At 36.9% G+C, this 16600-nt stretch overlaps 1 protein-coding gene across 1 annotated transcript in view; it reads left to right on the forward strand.

Moving 5' to 3' along the window:
- The window catches only part of TTC3 (tetratricopeptide repeat domain 3), a 60985-nt gene that overhangs the window by 14024 nt on the left and 30361 nt on the right, over positions 1–16600 (forward strand). The window contains 7 exon segments of the mRNA XM_042810669.1: positions 677–836; positions 2506–2560; positions 8059–8119; positions 11608–11674; positions 13655–13792; positions 14815–14895; positions 15522–15634. Coding sequence (XP_042666603.1) covers positions 677–836; positions 2506–2560; positions 8059–8119; positions 11608–11674; positions 13655–13792; positions 14815–14895; positions 15522–15634 — 675 coding nt within the window.

Raw genomic sequence — 16600 nt, forward strand, 5'->3', positions numbered from 1 at the left:
GCCAAGTAGTCTCCTTCAGTATATGAAATTCTAGTCATGTTGGAAATAACAGGAAACAGAGTTGTGTATCTTTTGCCCATGCTGTTTCACGTACACTGTTGAAAATGTTTCTGTAATCACATCTCTGTTTTGTGTTGACTTCATTGTATAATTTTCATGAGGAGATTAAACTGATTCAAATCCTCAATAGGAGAGGAACTGAATGCTAGCAAATGCACTGTGGCAATGGTTAAAAAAAATAACGTGAATCTTAATTAATAGGAGCTTGATTTTTTTTGTCATTTTTGTTTTAAACTCTCCAGGGAAAGCAAAAGAGTTAAAAGGGTTTCCATATTCGTACATTCAACTGTGTTACAGCATAATCCTTAACTCTTGCATTAAATGCCTACGAAAGACTGTTTTGGTTTCTGCTGATCTACTTTTGGTGATGCAGAAAATTGTGTGTTTTTTTTTTTTTCTTGTCTCACTTTTTTTTTTGTTAGAGATCTTTGCTTAAGCTAATACTGTGTACCTTGAAGGCTTAAAAAAAAATACGTTTGATCAAATGCTTTAAGTATGTTTGTGGCATGAGAGCTTCTGTGAGGGTAGGCTTTTATTTATTTTATTCACAGCAAATATATGTGATACATCTTAAACGTTAATATTGGAAAAATTAGGATTTTCTCTTACTTTTCAGGGACAGCAGTTCTTCAGGATCTCATTTGATCATTTCTCAAGAGCACAAAGAAATAGAGAAGGACAGAAAAGAAATGCAGTTCGATAATGAAGGTGACCATTATCATCAAAAACATGATACCACCATAAGATATACTACAGATGGAATTCCAAGACTATCAGTATGTTAATTTTCTCCATTCTGGAATATGCCATTTAATGTGTGGCTGAAATTTTGCTCCAGTAGTATATTAATAATTGTTTACTTTCTCAGCTAAGTGCAAGAGGAGTGCCCTTAGATTGAGAGTGTTCTCAATTCAAGAGGATTCTGTTAGTGTCTCATGGTGTAATAGAGTTCAGTAGAAGATGCTTTTGCAAAACTTAAATCATAGACAGGGTTTTTCCTAAAGAGGAACATTTTGTACTGATGTTGCAATGCTAAGGTATTTGCATAGTTACAGGCCACTGTTTTGTTGTTCTGTGAAGCAATTCTTTCTCTCCAGAAAACAATGTTGTTTCAATAGTACTCCTAGAAGGCTCTTGGGAGACCTCATTGTGGCCTTCCAATACTTGAAGGGAGCCTATAAACAGCTGTTCCCCCTCCTGTTTACAAGGATGGATAGTGATAGAATGAGGGGAGATGGTTTTTAACTGAGATGGGGAGGTTTAGGTTAGGTATTAGGAGGAAGTTTTTCACTCAGAGGGTGGTGAGGCACTGGAACAGGTTGCCCAAGGAGGCTGTGGATGCCCCATCCCTGGAGGCATTCAAGGCCAGGCTGGATGTGGCTCTGGGCAGCCTGGTCTGCTGGTTGGTGACCCTGCACACAGCAGGGGGTTGAAACAGATGATCGTTGTGGTCCTTTTAACCCAGACTGTTCTATGATTCTGTGATTTATATTTAAAACTAGGATTTTGTGGTTCTCAGTCATGTGTTTTGGCTTGTGTGTTTGAAACAAGCGTAATATACTGTCAGAACTCAGAGTCATAGATGTCCCAAATTGGAAGGGACCCGTAAGGATCATTGGGTCCAAGTTAATTCTTAAAATTTAAATAACTGTTTACAAGCAGAATTGTTCTACTAGATTATTTTTACTATTTGGTAATGAAGACACAAAGGATAAAATGAGACTTAACCCTGATCAGAGAACAAAGTTTGAGTTTTGTTCAGGATACAAACAAAGATACTCAGTAGAGAAGGATGGCCAAAGGAATCTACTGACAAAAGCCTGTAACTCTGCCTTTTAGAATATTACTTTACTGTTAAAGTGCAAAAGTTTTCTGTGTTGTTGTGGATTAAACTCAGCAAATAACCTTCTCAGTTTTTATAGGAGGGTGGGACAGTGAGTGCAGATGACGTGACAGTTAGGAAACTGAAACTAAGGTACAAAGGCAAAAGGAAGGAAATGTAAGTTGGAATAACTTGTTGGAAAGAACAGTGAGCTCCAGAACGTACAAGCAGTGCTTAAAGTTTTTGACTGTCTTCTGAGAGCTTGAATCTGCCTTTGTGCATGTGAATCTTCATAATGTAGGTCTGTATGAATTTATCTTTAAGAATGTTACTTCAAAAAAGCTGGCATTTTTAGATAATGTAAATTGTTATGAAACTAGGGAAAAGTGTGAGTATGGTTTGATTAATTGAAATTTTCTTAGGGGATGTAGTATATGATATAATTGTGATTTCATTGTTGAAATTGTAATTCGTAATGAAATTGTAATTTCCACAGAGTACTGAAATGAGCAAATCAGTTTTTAGATTTAAAGATTGTTTCTGTTAATATGCAGTGAGATGACTATGAAGCTTGAATAATTATTATTTTCTCTGTGAAACCAAACTACTGTATTTGGCATTAGGTGACCAACATGCCCAGGACAGAAAACAAAGTGTGTTCTCTGGACTTTCCACCAAGTGAGTTTGCTTTATTGTTTATCAAGTCTGGGTCAGTTCTTCCTTCACTGCTGTTGTTATTAATAAGCAAGTTTATATAGTGCCATTTTCACAACAATAAGCTATTGTGTTGGTTTTATTTTCCTGTTAGGTGCATTGACTTAGTTACTCCTATTTCTGTGTCTGACTTCCTTTCCTCTTTTGTGGTTTCAGTCTGATTTATATAGATGATCTGGGAATTTAAAGTGGAACTGAGAAGTAAAATGCTGAGTCAGAGGCTGGAAATAACTTTCCTTGTTTTAAGATTGTTTTTGGATCTAAAAGGAATTAAAATTAAGAGAAAGATGTGTTATTATTTTAGTATTCATAATTTGTTTATGATTACTAAAAGCTCCATGTCGTCTTCAAGAAAATAATCTTGCAGTTAGAGAGAGAGGATATTACAAACTATTTGACAGAATGTTTTTCTATGAGCTTCAAGAGGAGGAAGCTGGTATGTTTTATTGTTTGTGTGTTTCTTTAAATTAAAAGAACACTTTTGTAGAAGGACATCCTAACCCCAAATATACCACAGTCCTGAAATTACCTTCCCATGGTGAGTGTGTTCGTTTTAAGCAGGAGCAGTTCTCATCTTCAAAGTGAATTCTCCTGAGCTTTGTCTGCTTTTATCATCTGGTAAACCTATTTGAATTGAAAATGCCTAAGAGACTTGTCTGACATCCAGAAATTATTGTTAGTTATAAGGTTTATGTGGAATATTTTTTCTGTCTTACTGGACCCAGGTGCGTGTCTGTGTTGTATTCCCTCCATTGACCTCTGTTGCAGTGGGTCCTTCTATAGTTCTGACCAGGGAGAAGTCTGCAGGTTGATGAAGTGCTCAGTTGTGCTCTTCTGTAGACCTCACATGCTTGAGTACTTAGCTGAACAGATGCCAAAGTATGAAGCATCTCAAAAATTGATCTTAGGAAACAAATAGAGATATATTACAAAATATTATTTAAAAACCAGTAGTAGGAAAAAATAATCCTGATTTATAGACTTTGGATGTATGCAAATATCTTGAAGTACTAGTTAATTTATAATGAAATAGAAAACGTAGAAAGATTTCAAAGAAAAAGTCAAGGCTAATTTGTTGAAAGGTTGTTAAGTGGTAGTGTCAGGAAAGTGGATTTATTAGCTGGTGTGCAATGAGCCTATCCACACATGCTCAGGGGAGATGCTGCTTTTTTATTGGGGATTGGGCACTGCTGGAAGTTTTCACAAATCAAGCACTGCATTTATGAATTGAATTCCCAAATACATATCTAATACAGAAGAAAAACCTATTACCTTCATAAGGTTAAACAATCCATACTCTGTCATCTGTCAAACAATGGTTAAACAATCCATACTCTGTCATCTGTCAAACAATGGTTAAACAATCCATACTCTGTCATGGCTACTTTCCTGGCTGTCTGTGCTTCTGTGGGGTTATTTTGTGGGTATTCAGCAACCCTGATGGCCGTTTGGGGAATGTTCCTCTTTTTTTTATTCTGATCTGGTCATGTAGGAACAAGGTGAAAAGTTTTCCAATTCGCAATTCTCCAAGTGGAGCCAATTGTCCTTGATTAATCAGATAACATCGCTGGCTAAGACATTTTGCTGTAGTAGAATCAGAAGATCCTCTGTTTGTGTTGTTTAAGCACAGACAGTACCCCCTGTTTTCCTAGAGAAGATTATGTCCATTACCTGTATTTTCCCATTTGAAAGTTTCTAAATATCTAACATAATGTGGGTGGGATTATTAAAGGAGAGAATAGCGTACATTCCCAAGATCTAAAGCACACAGATTTTATACATTGTAACAGGTGAATATTCATACAGTTTCCATGAGGTGCCCACCTGTTCCTAGAATTGCTGTACATATTAAAATCTAAGGTGACAGGATGAGGAGAAATGGCCTCAAGTTGTGCCAGGGTAAGTTTAGGTTGGATATCAGGAAAAACTTCTTTACAGAAGGGGTTGTAAAGCACTGGAACAGGCTCCCCAGGGAGGTGGTTGAGTCACCATTCCTGGATGTGTTTAAAAACCATTTGGATGTGGTGCTCAGGGACATGATTTAGGGGAGGGCTGTTAGAGTTAGGGTAGGATGGTTAGGTCGTGGTTGGACTCGGTGATCTTCAAGGTCTTTTCCAATCTGAGCAATTCTATGATTAATGCTTCAAACGTACTGTGTTAGTATGGATTTTTGGTGAGGGGGTCTTTGGTGGTCCTGAGGTTGCATGGGGAGGAGTTATCCAGGCAAAAGATTGTGTGCTAGGCCAGATCCCATAGATGGTCAGGAACTTATTTACAAAAAAACACGTCTGTTAACTAGGTTTCTGATTAGCAGTTCAACCTTGTTAGGGTGCCTGTACTATCAACTTTCAGTTGATAATACAGCGTACCTCCTCGAGGCTTGTGGAATGTTGAGAATCTGCTGTTAGGCTCCAGATGTCCCATTTATCTAGGGAGGAAAAAAACAATGTCAGTTTGCTGAGGAGCTTGGATTAATTGCTGAAGGCCTTGAATTTATTTCCAGGTATCAGTGTTAACAAGAAAAATATGAGATGTACTGTGGCCACAAGGATTTTTGAACAAGTCTGAAGCAACTGACAAGTAAAATGCCTGGGTTCATTTCTTTGTGAACGAGAAGAATAACTCATTTTAGAGAGGTTAAGGAAGAAAGAGGGATAATGAAAGAGTGAATGCAGGGAGAGAACTGCAAGTTCTTCCAAGCTGAAGAGATTGTAGGATTATGAAATGTGTTGAAGTCGTCGGGGGGGGAAAAAAAAACACCCGTGAATGATTCCCTACTTATTCTTTCTATTCTTGCTTCCTCCTCCCCCCTGATACTCATTATGTCAGTACTGATGTAGAAGGAAATATTTGATTTGGCTTCGGTGTGAAAGGAGGAGTTATGCATTGAATGACTAGCTGATACATGTTTAGTGTGGGTGGGGAAGAACAACTTTCTTTTTCGTATTCTTTGTTTGCAGAAAGGCTTGTGACTTGCAGGAGGTTTCATGTAAAGGAACTTTATGCCACTGTATCTCATTTTAACAGTACTGTCCTTTTTCGTTACGGTTTTTGTTTGCATGTACTATTTTTTTGAGCATGTGTATAGTTCTGTTAAATATATTTGTTTGTCCCTAATGAGAATCTCTATGAAAAGCAGTGCTACCTGTAGTGATACTTTAAAATGTTGGTGGGGTAAGTGAATTATGCTTGCTATTGAATTAAAAGTACTTTTTAAAATCTAAAAGTAGTGTCTTCAGAAATGAAAGTAGTGAGTAAATCATGCTCAATTATAATGAAAATAGTTCAGGGATGATCTTAATTTGTTTGCGATCACTCCTGTAAGAGTGATCATTTGTGCAGGAAATTTTTCCCTAAAATCATTTTTACTTATTGGTTTTTAATGTTAAGTTCATTTAGTATGAAGTAATTAGGTTGATTAATTATTTTGTGCAAGGAAAGGTTTTTATTGCTTTATCTTCATTAAGATTTTGTTTTGGATGATATATCAATTCCTTAACGGACAGAAACTTATTTAATGAAGAGAAGGGAATAGATACTTACCTCCAAATGGTTAACTGATTATATGCTTGAAATGTCTGACTCTGAAAATATTGTTTTCCATCATTTAATCGTCTTTAAATTTAATGTCTTTAGAATTCATAATGACTATTAGTGTTACTTTGGAGTTTTGAATGTGTGTGAACAGTTTCAGCAGACACCTGTTCATACTCCTGTGTCACTTTCAATAAATGGTTTGTTAAATAGTTCTGAACATATTCAGTCTTTGTGACATCTGAATTTTGTTTGGATTAATTCATATTTTCTGTAATGAAGTAGTTTTCAGAGAAAAATCAATGCTATAAGCGTGTTGAACATTCTGCTGTCCTGAATGAGATTAGTCAAATGGATAGATCTCTGTTTTTCTATGATCAATGTATTTTAATATTTTAAAATACATATATGCTATATAAATTTAAAATGCAAGTGCATAGAAGACTTTTCTGAGTAACATAAACATTTTAAAGACTAGGTGATTATTGAAGCTTCATATATGAAATTAACTCCTCTTTCATCTTGAACTTTGTGGTAATTGAACAATTGCTCGATTTATTTGGTAGCCGTACTTTATTTTTGGGTTCAAGTGCTCTAATAGCTTAAATCCAGGTTCTGGAATGTGTGTTGTTGGTGTGAAGCAGTCCAGTGCTAGGAAACCACAGTCATCAGGAGATGACTAGAAGAGCATAGCTGGAACAGTCTTCTCTTCCAACACATAGGTGGGATAGAGAAAGGGTTGCTTTTACGTCTTATAAAATGAATTAGGTTTAACTTGCAAAAAAACCTGCCCTCTTCATCTTAATGTAAATAATTTGGAACTCATGTAATGTGTGATGCTCTACAGTTCTGTAGCTGAATTTGTCAGTTGCTTGTTGGTTGCCGGTGCAGAAATCCTACTTTTTGCCTTGCTTGTGAATTGCTTGTTTATCAGAAGGGAGCTCTTCACATAACTGGATTTTTTCACTGTTGCTGTTGAGTTGTTAAAGCCTTGTAAAGTTCTAACTGGAAAGTGTTGAAAATTAAACGCTTCATGGCTTTGTTACAAGCATGCATATGCACATTCAAGTGTCTTACATTATTTTGTAATTCCATAGAAAACAGTTGATTTACTTCCTGGTTTTGACCAATTGCATTTAAGCGTTAGAACTTTTTTTTTTTTTTTTGTTCCTTGTTCCTAGCGACTTGTTTACTTTGTAGAGCAGGGTAACTAATTAACTACAGATACTGGAAATTCTAGAGTAAGTGAGAGTTTTGCATAGTCCTTGATGCAGTTTCAGAGCTGGAAACTAACCAGTACCATGATAGATTCATTCTTGTTGTAGCCCAGCGGTTTCACATAGTCAAACATTTGTAAGTTACAATCAGGGATGTTTATCTCAATGTGACTCGTATGTTAGGAATTCTGGTGTTAAAGTGGCTTGTACTGGGCTTCTCTAGAAATGTTTTATTGAAGTAGAAGGCTTTCTGTAAAATTTATGTACTTAAGCTTGGATGAAGACACTTTGCAGCCAAAGCGATCCATTATTACCTTTTATAAGTTGTAGTTATCATCTAGTAGTTCAAAATATCAGTGTTGGCTTTGTGTAACATACATGATTTCTTTGGCTTGCAGTCTGCATCAGTAGCTGTTACAGTATTGGAATCAGATCATACATTAGACAATCTCAAGATTATTCTGTTCATTTGAAATATCCATTTCCTTCTGTAGAGTTAGTAAAATTCTATACTTACTATGTAATAAAAATAATATGAAACTTATGTTGTAACACTCTGGCTTTTTAAAGAACTTCTCAATTCTACTAGCTCTGAATATTGTAATATTTTAGATCTGTTATTTATAAAGCAAAATACGAGTTTTAGATTTATCTTTTATTTTTTTATATGATGATCATTGTGTTTGAAATACTACTTTTTTCCCATTGCAGGACAAAGTCACCAATACAAAGCAAGGTCGAAGAACAAACCTGGTGAACCTGAGAAGAAACAGTAAGAATTTTTAAAGTTATTTAGTAGAACTAAAATTATTTATTTTTTATCATTGAGTCACGAAGCAATCAAAGGGCTACAGAAGCTTTAACTTGCTGCTTGTTCTTTGCTTTTTTCTTTTTCTTGGATAAGAACAAATTTTACCTCTTATGTCTAGTGTAGAAATAAATTATAGTGAATATGTAGGTTGCTCTAAAAGAAATACCTCCTATTTGTTTCCATGGAAATTGCAACGGATGCAAAGAACATGATAACACTATTTGATAGAGAAAATTCTCAGCTACAGAACTCTTATTTTCAGCAAAGTCACTATCATTAGCTACTCATTCTCATCAGTGATGAGTGAGAGCCTGCATTCTGTGCTCGTAAAAATCTTCACCACTGAAAGTGACTCTGCTTCACAGCTGCTCTGACAGGGTTATTGCTAGGGAAAATGTTGCCTATCTTTATTGTCTGAAGCAGATGAAAGTCAGAAGGCACCAAATCCATGTTGTAGGTGTAGTAGGACAGTCCTACTGGCCACATGCTCCACTGTCTTCAAACAGGTATGGGGCCCCTAGCATTATTGTATTGCAAGAGAAAGGTTATTTTCTTCTCTGGTCTGACTCTGGAAGTTGAAGTCTTCAGCCTAGTTGTCATTGCAGTGTAGTGGTCAGAGTTGATGGTTTGTGTGGGTTCCAGGAAATCCAGAAAGATCACCTCTTGCCTATCCCAAAAGACATGGCACATCACTTTACCTGTTGAGGGCTGCATCTTGAACTTTTTCTTCAGTGGGGAATTCACATGTCACCACTCAGTGGACTGTCGTTCTGGCTCCAGCTCATACTGGTGACACACATCTCATCACCAGTAATGATATGATTCAGGAAATTGTTACCTTCAGCCTCATAGGTTCAGTAGATCCTGAAAAATGTGCATGCAGTGTTCTTCCCGTTCCCATGTGAGCATTCATGGGTCTCACCTGGTGCAAACTGTGATATTCCCGTGTCACCACCAGTGTTCCCAGTGCAGTGCAGTTGACTTTCACTTCCTTAGACAGTTCCCTGGTTGTAATCTGCCCATTTGCACAGATGAGCTGACTGAGATGCTTTTCATTTTGTGGTGTGGCAGCTATGCATGGCCCATCCAGAATGTGGCTAGTCCTTCGTGCTGCCGTTGCCACTGCTGAAATGCACCACGTGCTGCCCTACTGTGCTCACATCTACTGTTTGGTCTCCATCAATGTTCAGCAAGTGTCAGTGAGTGTCAGTGGGTGCTGTTTTTTTCCACTTCTAGAAATGCTGTGTGGTGCCTGCATACTGAAAATCTGTGTCCAGTAGAATGTCAGACAAAGTGATTAAAGCTGGTAGTTCAACTTACCTTTGTAATAAAGGATTGGTATGAAAAGAAGACAACTGAATAAAGTATAGCTGAAAACTGATAAAACAATCCTTAATTAAAACCTAGTATACACTATTGTGTATTTATATTGTTTATATCTTCTTCAGAATATAATTCAGATTAAGACAGCACATTGAAGTTCCCAATATTCCAACTTCATGCAGAAATTGAATTCTTCTTTGAAAACTAAATATTTAATGAATCTCAGTTGAACTTCAGAAAAGGAAGGCGTAAACTTAATCTCTGCTACTGTTTTTCTTTTTAAAAAGTTTCCCATAAGCAAAACGTGACATAGCTTACCAATACAATGTGTTTCCTTTGCAGCAGAAGATAATAGCAATCTTGTTCTTACTGTTACATTCAAACTTTTGTCACAGCATAACTCAGGCAATATCTTGTTTTCGAGGTCTCTTTGTACTGTTTGTTCTGTGTGCCAAATCATCTTTGAAACCTTTTTCATTCTTCCTGCACTTAGTCAAAATAAGAGATTTGACCATGAAGAGAGCATTGTAAGTCAGTTTGTTTGCTAGTAGAAAAGAAGTTGTACTTAAAGAAGTTCTGTAGTACTTTCACAAAACTTGCATCTTGGCATGAAGTACATTGCTGCCTAATCTTTAGAATGTGGATACCTTTCTTGAATGTTAATCAATATGTTTAATGGTTTGGAGCCAGTATTAAATCAATTGATGTGAACAGCACTATAGATTTTATGTGCAAAACACGTGCTTCCATACATTCTAAAATTTAAGAGTGTGAAAAATGTGGGATGAGACTAATTGTGCTCTAACTACGTTCTTGGTTATGAGCTTCTTGAGCTAATATTTTCAGTTTGTGTTTGCATAGGGGATACAGCAAAAGAAGTTGTTTACATTGACATAGAAAAGTTGAGCTTCCATTAAGTGTTGTTTGTCGAAGTGTGGATTTCTTACCTTGAAGAGGGGGCAAACCTTTAGGAAACCAAGGACCTGAACTGGATTACCTGTAGTCCAAGTTAAAGTGTCACCATGAAACCTATCATCTTATAATCTGCATTTTTATATTCTTTCGTGTTCTTTTGTTTGTATAATTCTTTTTTTTCCCCCTCTGTTACTCTTGAATACCACACAGCTGGAGCATTTGAAACCTTCATGTGGCAGAGGTCCTTTATTCCATTTAACTTGGTTGCCTCTGAGTTGTTTCTTTCAGTTTAGTGGGGAAATAAGCCTTGAACTTTAGAAGTCACTATGGGAACAAGTTCTCTTTAAAGTAATAGAACCATCTACAAAATTGCTTCTCTCACAGTAAAGCTTCAGACTTGGGAAAATACAGTATTTCCTAACAAGGGAGGTGTGTGGTCAGTTACAGTCAAATCTCCACTTTTGTAATTAGCAAGTTGCTTGGCTTCAAAAATAATTGAGGATCCTTTGACACTCTGAAGCATTTTTCCCAGGAGATGAGTGATGCCTTTGAATGTGGGACAGAGCTAAATGTATATTGGACAATATAGTAACATTGAGGACTGAGTTGCAATGTTAGCACTGGGGATTTGATTTAGAGTTTCAAGCAGTACTCTGCCTCTGAATTATGCTTTCTCTGTTGATCAGTTGTGTGTTGACTTTGTGCTCCAGCAGGAGAAAACAAATAGCTGGAAAGAACTCCTTTCTTTTTCTTCTGTGTTTTCCTTGCCTGCACTCTGCCAAACTGCCATGTGGAATTGATATTAAGTAGATGTTGTAATTAAATGAAGGATCTTGTACTCAGAAAAAGGGGAAGAGGCCTAAAGTGTTCTTTAACCTTTGATGTTGGAAAGTCACCTGGATAGTGCCTTCGTGAAAACAGTTCAGTGAGGTAGAGAAGATCAAATAAAATGACTAAAATCATGGAGAAGGCCTCTACTTCCCTGAAGCCCTAGTGAATCCCAGGCCATAAGGTTGAATAGTGTTATAATCCTTTGTAAAATTCCAGTACTTCTTATTGCTGTTGTGGCAGAGTGTGCTGTGATAACCTCTGTCATATAGGCTAGTGTGTGATGTTGGTGATAAAAGTACAGGCACTTCTGTTTCTCGAGAGTTTAGGTACATGTAAAGTACATCTACAAACTCATAATACCCTTGTCCTGTTGTTTGTAGGGATCACCTTGATTTGAAGATAGAGTCTAAAACCATCCAAGATAAACTCTTCTGTACTGTGCACCAGGTAACTTGGGGAATTACTTAGCATATGACATTAACTGTAAATGATTTGTTTCCTTTTAGTAATGTCCAGAATCCTAGTTCACTCAAAAACCTAGCATTTCACATTTAGCCTGATTTTTATCAGGGAACAAGGATCATATGATAGCACTGATTTATGCTGTTTCATTGCTGGTAGCCCTTTTTACTTCTCCTTTTCCCTTTCCACCACTATCTAGCCTTAATTTGGTGAAAAGGCAGCTGTCTTAGTCATGGTCCATGCTAAAATACTCTGTGCAAAATATTGTCTAGTTAGGAAAAAGAAAACTTCTGTGTGTGTGACCCTGAAGAAAATGCAACAAGATTATTTTTATTTGGCATCAGGAGAAGTCTCTGTGGTTTCATAACTTCTCTCAGAACTACTTAATGCCTAAATACTTATAACCTTACTAGTTATGTTTCAAATGCATGTTTTTAATGTTGAGATCATTGGGGGTTTATGCATCCATCTATCTGATAACCACCAAATACTCTGTACTTACAGTGCATAGTTTATTTGGACAATTAGTTCATTTTTAGATCAAACTTTTTTCATCCAACTGAAAGAACTTAATCTGAAATCTGTTACAGAAAAATTTAGTTAAAATGGAATATGAATGGAGGTGTTCTCTGGTGTTCATGCTTGCACATGACAGCAGTGTTATTTTATTCAAATTTGGGGGTTGGAGATTCATGATCCTTGAGGATCCCTTCCAACCCTGGCCATGCTGTGATTCTGTGAAGAGGAGGCAAAAACTGTTGTGGAGATGATGTTTTTGTATATAGGTTGCTTCAAAAGTAATGCTTCATTTATTTCCATGAAAACTACAACAAAGAGCACAGTAATGCTGCTTGATAGAGCAAATTCTCAGCTACAAAAATGCTATGTCAACACACTCACCGCCAGTAACTATTTGTTTTTGCCACTGATGAACAGGAGCCTCCATGCTGTGCTTATAAAAAAAAATCTGTCCCAGTGCAGGTGACCCACTGTTTCTCTTGCCACTGCTGGAACACCACCCAGTGCCTCACTGTGCTCACATCCACTTTTTGGTCTCCAGTGTTCAGCAAGCATCAGTGAATGTCAGTGGGTGCCATTTTTTTTCTACATGCAGTTGTTCAGTAACACCCCTTTGTTTCGTACACATTTCCATGTCAGATGCCATCTTGTCAGAGCACCCCTTTGCTGCCATCTATCACATGGCAACAAAATTTAATGGAATATTGATGGGAAAGTTCACCCTCTGCTGCTCTTACCACCAACATTCGTCTCTGATGTTGTGAGCCAACATAATAGAAGACACTGCTTTCAGAGCAGCCCTTGTGTTTGTAGCTCGGTATCACGATGAAAACAAAACATGATCAAGTATCATGGATGATCCATGAAGTACATTCTGGACATCCATTAGTTTTAGCATGCCAAAATGTTAATTCAGTTCACAGGAATACAGGAATTACAAAGTTATTGTAATCGTTAACCAGATCACTTTTTCTTGTTTGGTTTTGCTTGTGCTAGAGAAGCTTCTTAAATGATCAGAAGAATTTGTACGTTAGCACGATAATCTGCTTTCCGAAGCTAGCATTATGTTTTGTGTTTAGGTAGATGAAGGGAACAGAAGTTTCTAATTCTTCAATTGTTTGTATTAATATAAAGTCTTACTGCTGGCAGCTTCCCCAGACTTAAGTAGGGAGCTGTAATGAAATTTTGATAACCTAATGCAATATGAAGCCTTCAAGCATTAACTTGTAACCTAAATGGAGAAACAGCAAAGTGGGAAAAGTAATTCTCAGCTCTTTGGAAATACATTTCTGCACAAGGAATGTACAAGTGGGGGGAAAGCATATCTGCATTTTGCTGTACAAAGTGATAAGATAATGCTTTATTTGAATTTGATGTTTCTAAAGAAGAAGAGGGGAGAAAAGATGCTGTTTTCATTTTGAGTAGCTGCTTTCTTAAACATTATAGGTGGATTCAACTATGTTGCTTGAAGTGGTTAAATCCCTCATTCATGATGGTTATACAGCCTTGATGGACCAGAGGTGTCACAGTGCTGAACAGATGTTCTCACAATTGTTGAATATTATTGATCCTTCAGAATTAAAGGTAAATTGAAAGGAATTAATTCATATATTGAGGTAATTGAGCTTTATGCTTTCAATACTTCGTTGTATGTGAATTTGTCATCTGTCATTCTTTCCCTCCACCAAAATAAATCATTATTATTGAATTGTTGCCCATCACACTGACTACGTGTTATACGTTGCAGTATGTGTGTCAAGGAGCTTAAAAGTGAGAGAAATAGAGAACAGGGTAATTATGGGATCATATGATGCATCTTTGTAATGCTCAGTGTACGTGTGCATTTCTAGATGAAATTTTAAAAGTATCTGTCAAAATGTTGAATATGCAACGATTGCCCTGATAGCTTAACCTCTACTGATTGTGTTATAGAGTGAAAAGCATTTATGTTGTTCTTGTCAGGTGATTCCTTGATGCAAGTATTAGAATTTCTGAGTGCGTGTGTCTAGCCGTTCTGCCCCTGAGCCATTTGTCATCCTGGATTTCTTAAAAGACAGCATCAAACAAGCAATAAAAAAAAAAAAACAACCTGATGTGTAGTGCTAGGTTTTATGTGACCATCTCTCTGCATGTGTACTGCAAGCTGGCTGTATCATAGTGCCAAGAGCAAGACTGCACTAACTGCATTACCAGGCAAATAATGCACCAATCCATCTGGAATTGTGACCTAGTTTATTAGGAAGTCTGAGATAAGGTGTTTGTGGGTTTTTTTCCTCTGTTTTTGTTTTTCAAATGAAAAGAAACAATTCTAAACATGACATCTAGCCAAGGTACGTTGTGCTACATGTAGTCAACATACTAGGCTGTAGTATTTCTAAAAGCAGACACTTCAGGATGTATCATTTTGAAATAATTAAGGCTGCCAAATGGCTGAGATAAAGGTGTAGTTAGCCTTTGCTCTTCATGTCAAATGCAACATTAATGTGCTTGAAAGCTATGATAGTTTTCTACGCCTGCTGTAGATCTTCAATTCGCAGTAGTCAGTAATGTACTCTTTACTAGCCAAGTGTTTTTGTGCTATTTCTATAATCTGACTCTATTTGCAGCAATTGAATCTTCGTATTATTAATTATGTTGTAATCATCTATGGACATGCCACTTCTCTTCTTGGAATAGGACAGCCCGAGGTATGACATTAAGCCACTATCTTGCTTTTTATTTGAAGTTCTAGTTCAGATGGTTGGTCATCCATTTTTGTCTTAGCTCTTAACAGACATAAGATGAGTTGGGAAGGAAAGCTTTTATCATGGGTTGTAAAGTCATGTTTTGTAGGATTGGGTCTTCAATAGTTGTGGACAAATTAAACTACCAAATAAGAAAATTTCTTTTTAAAGTTTCAAGTGAGATTCTTAAGTATCAGTTAAGTGGTCAGTTATTTTTCTTTATCTTTGTTATAATGTAGTTACGTAGTATTCTTTATTTAAAAAAAAAAAAAAAAAAAAAGATGGAGACGATGCTTTTGATTCTTGAAAACACCAAAACAGAAAGTAGTTCCCTTACCTACAGTGCTGTTTACAAATATTCAGTGTCTTTCAGTGAGTTGAAAAACTAACTGGTCATTTGTAGCTTAATGAGCTCGTCACTTTTTAGATCCCTTGTTTTTAAAGTCCTTTATGCATGAACCTAAAGTTGCTTAATTTCTTTTTTTACCCTTAGGACAAAACAAACAATAGGGCATACTGCAGGAAAAATAAGAGGAAAAAACAAAGTTGCTGTCTAAATATCTCATGTTTGTCTTAAATTTATTTCCAAGGCATTGATGAAGGCTGAAGACCAGTTTAAAAGAATAATTGTACATTACCAGGAAGAAAGATTTGATTGTCTGGCATACTATGGAATTGGAAAAGTATACCTCAGACAAAACCGGTCAGTGTAAAATAAAACTTCAGTATTGGATACAAAAGCTCTTTTCATTTGAGAAATGCATGTGTGAGTTGTTTATTTTTGTTTTGGGTTTTTTTGTAATTAGTCTTTGTTAATCAGCAGATTCAAACATCAGGGTGATTTGTTACAACTTCAGTTTTGTTGATGTTATCATGTAATAGAAAATAAAATGTAATAGAAGCAATTGAATCCAGCAGTCTCCATGCTGTGGGGATGTGACTGACCAGCACGCCTCCACAGTGGAGATGAGCCTCTTAGGCAAAGAAAATGATGAGCTTGGGATGCAGGCATTGGAGAGAAAGCTGAACTTACTGCGTGATCAGGGAGGATGAAGAGTAGCCTTGGTTTTAGCCAAGACAGCTGTACCAGTGAGTCATTAAGTTCCCTGAGATAAATAACAAAGAGATTCCTGAGTTAGGTAGAGGGAAGAGTGTATACATGGCTCAACCTGATCCAGCGTGTGAAAACTGGACAATTAACCAGCTTTGAAGAGAGCAGCAGGCTTGAACTGGCATCAGCCTACATATTCCTTCCTGGAAACTGGAAATGCCTGGCATTGTGACAGTGAGCACAGAGAGTCTAGTAATGGGAACCATGATTGCACATGATTCAAATGCATATTGCGGTTACTGTGTTACACTTGTGTCATGATTTCAGTATATTGCTCCACTAAATCAAGATCTCATGAATTGCCTATGGCAGATTGACATTGGATGCCACTGCACACACTTCCTGCCAGACAAAGCCCCAGTCATTGCTATGTAAACACAATACAATGCCAAATTTATCAAATAAGTAAGTTTAACATCAAACATTCAGCCCTCTTGTGGAATATCTGCATGAACCTGGTCAGGACGTGCTGGACTCTGTGAGAGGATTCTTCCTTCCTGCTGCTGCAGTGTATCCAAGTTCTCTGCAAGGCACAGGAGGTGACTGTGTCAAGTCCTG

The sequence above is a fragment of the Centrocercus urophasianus genome, unplaced genomic scaffold (genome assembly GCF_019232065.1).
Source record: "Centrocercus urophasianus isolate 14NV4802_14NV808 unplaced genomic scaffold, USGS_Curo_1.0 seq_12, whole genome shotgun sequence".
NCBI lineage: Eukaryota > Metazoa > Chordata > Aves > Galliformes > Phasianidae > Centrocercus > Centrocercus urophasianus.